Genomic DNA, 4893 nt, shown 5'->3' with positions numbered 1-4893 from the left:
AATTATAAAAACCCTGCATGTAATTGCCCTGAACCTGAAGACCCACTCAGCCAGCACCAACCAGGGCTCCCCAGTTGGAGTTTAAGGAAAATCTGCTAGAAAATCAAAAGGCTGTCAGTGTGATACAGAAGAATGGTCTGTGGGAAAAGGCTTTGATTTTACTGAAAGAACTTTCTCCTAACCTGTCACTGATCTTTTCTCCTTGAACAGGCCCCCATGGCCAGACACAGCAAATGTCCAACAGCAGCTCCATCAGCCACTTCCTCCTGCTGACATTGGCAGACATGCGGCAGCTGCAGCTCCTGCACTTCTGCCTCTTCCTGGGCATCTCCCTGGCTGCCCTCCTGGGCAACGGCCTCGTCATCAGCGCCGTAGCCTGCGGCCACCACCTGCACAGCCCCATGTTCTTCTTCCTGCTCAACCTGGCCCTCAGCGACCTGGGCTCCATCCTCACCACTGTCCCCAAAGCCATGCACAATTCCCTCTGGGACACCAGGACCATCTCCTATGAAGGATGTGCTGCACAGGTGTTTCTGTTTGTCTTTTTCATTTCAGCAGAGGTTTCCCTCCTGACCATCATGTGCTATGACCGCTACGTGTCCATCTGCAAACCCCTGCACTACGGGACCCTCCTGGGCAGCAGAGCTTGTGCCCACATGGCAGCAGCTGCCTGGGCCAGTGCCTTTCTCAATGCTCTGCTGAACACAGCCAATACATTTTCCCTGCCCCTGTGCCATGGCAATGCCCTGGGCCAGTTCTTCTGTGAAATCCCACACATCCTCAAGCTCTCCTGCTCACACTCCAAACTCAGGGAACTTGGGCTTCTTTTGTTTTCCATCTGTTTATGTCTTGGTTGTTTTGTGTTCACGGTTTTCTCCTATGTGCAGATCTTCAGGGCTGTGCTGAGGATCCCCTCGGAGCAGGGACGGCACAAGGCCTTTTCCACCTGCCTCCCTCACCTGGCTGTGGTCTCCCTGTTCCTCAGCACTGGCACATTTGCCTACCTGAAGCCCCCCTCCATCTCCTCCCCATCCCTGGATCTGGCATTGTCAGTTCTGTACTCGGTGGTGCCTCCAGCCCTGAACCCCCTCATCTACAGCCTGAGGAACCAGGAGCTCAAGGATGCCCTGAGGAAAATGATGAGTAGATGCTTTTCAGGAGCAACAAACTGCCTGTTTTCTTGGCCATAATTTTCAGAATGGAACTCATGACAGGCTCAAAAGGCCTTCCCAGGTCTTTGGTAGTGTTCAATGGGTTTTTCTGTCAGAAAATTATCCCCAGTGAAATTTTTTTAATCACCCCCATCTAATTCACTGTCTGCCTCTTGAATTTTATCCAGAAGCTCTGTAAACCAGGATTTACTGTATTGCTACATTTCAAGAAAATAAACTACCTTGCAGTGCTTGTTTTTCCTGGGATCCCATCTTTGTAACCTGCATGAAGTTAGAGGCGAGAAGGGGAAAAGAGTCCCAGCACAGCTACACTGCCAGGGAGCAGCAGTGCTTGGTCCTTTCAGTGCTGCTCTTCCCAGCTCCAGCCTCTCCTTCCCAGCCCTTCTGTGGCTGTAAGGCCGCAGTGCTCTGGCACATTGGTCACTGTCCTGCTGCGTGTCCCTGCTGTGACCACAGGCAGGGACTGGCCATGGGCACTGCTGGGACACAGCTGGGCTCCAGCACAGCAGCTCCAGCAGCACAGGGAGGGCAGGGCAGGAAGGCTTTGCTCTCCCTGCAGAGTCACTCTCAGGAACAGGCCCAAGGAACAGACTCTGAAGAGGCTCCTTGTGCTCCTTTTTCTCCCAGGGCTCAGTGGGATGACATCAGGGTCCCAGCGTGGCCTTCAGGGGACTCAGGGCTGCCTCAGGTTCTGCTTGTTGGTGGCCAGGGCCCATCAGATGATGAATGGCCTGTGCTGAACCTTCCTGGGGCTCTGCAGCTTGTGCCAGGGCTGATGGCAGGGGAATGTTTGTCTGGAGGGCCTTGGGAGCTGCCAGGAGAACACAGGGGAGCTGCAGGGACAGCGTGTGCCAGGGATCAGCAGGGAGTGGAGCTCCCTGGGCACAGGCCTGGCCAGGGTGGGGTCACGCCGAGATCAAGGACTGAATGTCTGCTGTGAGCCAGGAGAGCTCTGCAGCCCCAGGGGACACAGCAGGCACAGGGAGAGGAGTCTGGGCACTGACTGCTCTGGCCCTCAGGGAACTTCCCCAGGAGGATCCAGGGCAGCCCCAAGGCCATGTGGCAGCCCTGGAACAAGGCAGGCAGCTCTGAGCAGCCTCCACGGCCCCAGCAGAGCCTGTGTGGGAGGGGGTCAGTGCAGGGAGCACCATCAGCTGCCTCTGTCTCCCGGGCTGAGCAGCAGAGCCCAGCAGAGGCAGCCCAGGGCCCCGGGCAGCACAGCCCCCGTGCTCTGCAGAGCAGCAGCCCCAGCTCGGGGCTGTGGGCAGCAGGGCAGGGGCTGCAGCAATGGCTGCTCAGGCCAGCACAGACGTGTTCCCCTGGGAAAGGCTCTGTGGGCAGCTGCCGTGTGCCAGGAGCAGAGCAGGAGCCCGTGGGTGTGCAGAGGAGCCCTGGCAAGAGGCTGCCCTGTCCCTGGGGCAGCAGCAGCAGCCTGAGGAGCCCCGGGGCCAACTCTCTGCTGCTGTGCTGGGCAGCGGGGCTGGCCCTGGGGCTGCAGGAGCTGCCTGAGCTGAGCATCTCCTGAGCATTGCAGACACAGAGTGGCTGTCCATGACCTCCAGTGCCTCCAGTTCCTGCTGCTGGGCCAGACTGGACTGGGCTGCTCTGCAGGGCTGGGGCAGGGAGAGGAAAACAATGGGCCCTTGATTATAAGAGTCCCCGCAGTTTCACACCGGTCCCTTGGTTCCATGGGGCCCCACGGTGTCACTCTGGTCCCCTTGGTCACACCAGGCCCCGCAGTGTCACAATGTACCCTTGGTTCTGTGGGGCTGCAGTGTCTGTTCTGCCACTGAGCAGGGTCGGCACCAAAAACACAGACACAAGGTTCAGGTATGGTGTGATTTATTATAACGCAAAACTGCAAAGAATGACAAAAGGGGAAGCTCAGCAATGCACCCAATCGTCACTACCAAAGATTGCCTGCAGTGATTATGAAAAAAGATGTACCTGTTACTCTCAGACTTTCCCATCAACCAGATCCACACATCAGCTGGGGGAAGCTGTCACAGCCAAGGACTGCAGAGCCACTCCCGGACACTGGGAATTCCTGCAGGTGCCTCCAGCCACAGGTGAGGCTCCAACCCGGCTGTGAGAGGGCCCAGCTCTGACAGCGCTGAATAAACAAACTGACAGCACTTCTGGTGCGGGAACATCTGGTTTCATTCTCCTCTTGGGTTTGTTCCAAAGCCTGGTCAGAGCTCAAATATAACCAATAACCAATACCATCCACCCCCAAACAAGGCCAGATGTCGGATTTCATGGCCTTGTCCAGTTTCTAAATACAGAAAGATCAATCCATGTTTCACTGATGAGGGGATACGTCTATCACAGCACTAATGACCATGCATATTTCATTAATGAGCACATACAAAGATAATCTTTGGTTGGAAGTTACATCCAGAGGACACCTTGGCTCAGGGCCTGTTGTCCAGCCTTGGTACTTCAGGGACCAGGTTTAGTGTTGGGCTTGACACTGCTGGGTGAACGGCTGGACTTGATGTGCTCAGAGGTCTTTCCCAACAGAAAGAATTCTATAATTCCAGGATTCCATCTGCTGGATTCAGTTAGGTCCATGTTAGCAGCATTACTTGACTCAAGAATTTCCTCTTGGTCAGTGCTTGTGGCCTAAGGCTTCAGCTCCTTCAGCTCCTGCTGCTAAGCTGCTCACACTGAACGAAACGACTCGGAGAGAAGAATACAGTTCATCCAATTCCTTCTGGGACACTGAGAGGGGAGGGTGTGAAAACAGGAGCACTGTTTGGTGTGGCCTCCTCCCTGCCCTTCATGCCTTTCAGCACTTTGAAGCAGCCAAGAGCTTTCTCCAAGAGTGCAATGAAGCAGCTGCTCCTGCTCCCAGGTCCGGCTCTTCCCAGTCTCTGACCTTGCCTGGTTTTGTCCCTCTTGCTGTGCCCTCTGTTCCCCCTGTGCTCGGTGGCTGCTGCCCAGGACTGTGGAACTGGCACAGATCCAGTGGTGGAGACCCTCCTTTCTCTGCCCTTGCAGCTGCCTGCTCACAGCAGCCTTTTCCATCTGGGAAGCTCTACGTGGAGAAGGAGTCCCCACCTCTCTTCCTTTCACAACCCCCAGGAGCCCAGGGCTGCCATCTCAAGTCCCTGCTGGCCCTGAGGGCTCCCGGGTGCCTCAGGCTGCTGTGACACCACTGCCCACGGGAGGGAACAGTGGCAGGGGCTGTGCTCAAAGTCAGCTCCATGTGCTGCTGCTGCTGCTGCTGCTGTGGGGGTCATTTGTCCAGCCCTGCCCCAGACTGAGGGATCAGATGCAGGCCCTGCTGCTGCTCCCTGGGGATCAGGCACAATTTGGTTGTTGCTGTCAGGGCCAGCAGAAGCCGTGGCTGGAGCAGCGGGTGCTGACAGTGCCCCAGGGCCCGGGGCCGGAGGGGTCCCTGGGATGGGGGCTGGCAGGAGCTGCCCCTTGTTCTCCCTCTGCCTCCCGCAGAGCTGGGCCGGGCACAAGTGGGGCAGCACAGCAAACAGGGAGCCTGCCAGTCTCTTCTGGCCCTGTCTGCTCAGAGTTTGGGCCTTGGAGCTTCAGGTGGACAAAGGCAGCTGCTTCTGCTCCCTCTGTGTGTCCCCGTGTTCAGCAGTGCTGCTCCATCAGTCTGTGCCCAGCAACGGGGAAAAGCCTCAGCCCTGCAGGGCCAGGAGCTGCCGGGCTCTGCCTGAGCAGCTCGGCCACCAGGAAGGGAGCAGCTCCACAGGGG

At 57.0% G+C, this 4893-nt stretch overlaps 1 protein-coding gene across 1 annotated transcript; it reads left to right on the top strand.

Annotated features, from left to right (window-relative positions):
- The first annotated feature begins 233 nt into the window (after positions 1-233).
- On the top strand, positions 234-1375 carry LOC136303496 (olfactory receptor 14J1-like). Its single transcript, XM_066207155.1, has one exon. The coding sequence runs from the start codon at positions 234-236 to the stop codon at positions 1188-1190; it is 957 nt and encodes a 318-aa protein (XP_066063252.1). The 3' UTR covers positions 1191-1375.
- Positions 1376-4893: the final 3518 nt, after the last annotated feature.

This window comes from Chamaea fasciata, unplaced genomic scaffold (genome assembly GCF_029207755.1).
Source record: "Chamaea fasciata isolate MVZ Bird 193981 ecotype frontalis unplaced genomic scaffold, bChaFas1.0.hap1 SCAF_35, whole genome shotgun sequence".
NCBI lineage: Eukaryota > Metazoa > Chordata > Aves > Passeriformes > Sylviidae > Chamaea > Chamaea fasciata.
This window is presented reverse-complemented; position numbering and strand designations above follow the sequence as displayed.

Bases quoted from the DNA above. Each gene is read 5' to 3' on its own strand.
- LOC136303496 (XM_066207155.1), top strand. From the start codon at position 234: ATGTCCAACAGCAGCTCCATCAGCCACTTCCTCCTGCTGACATTGGCA.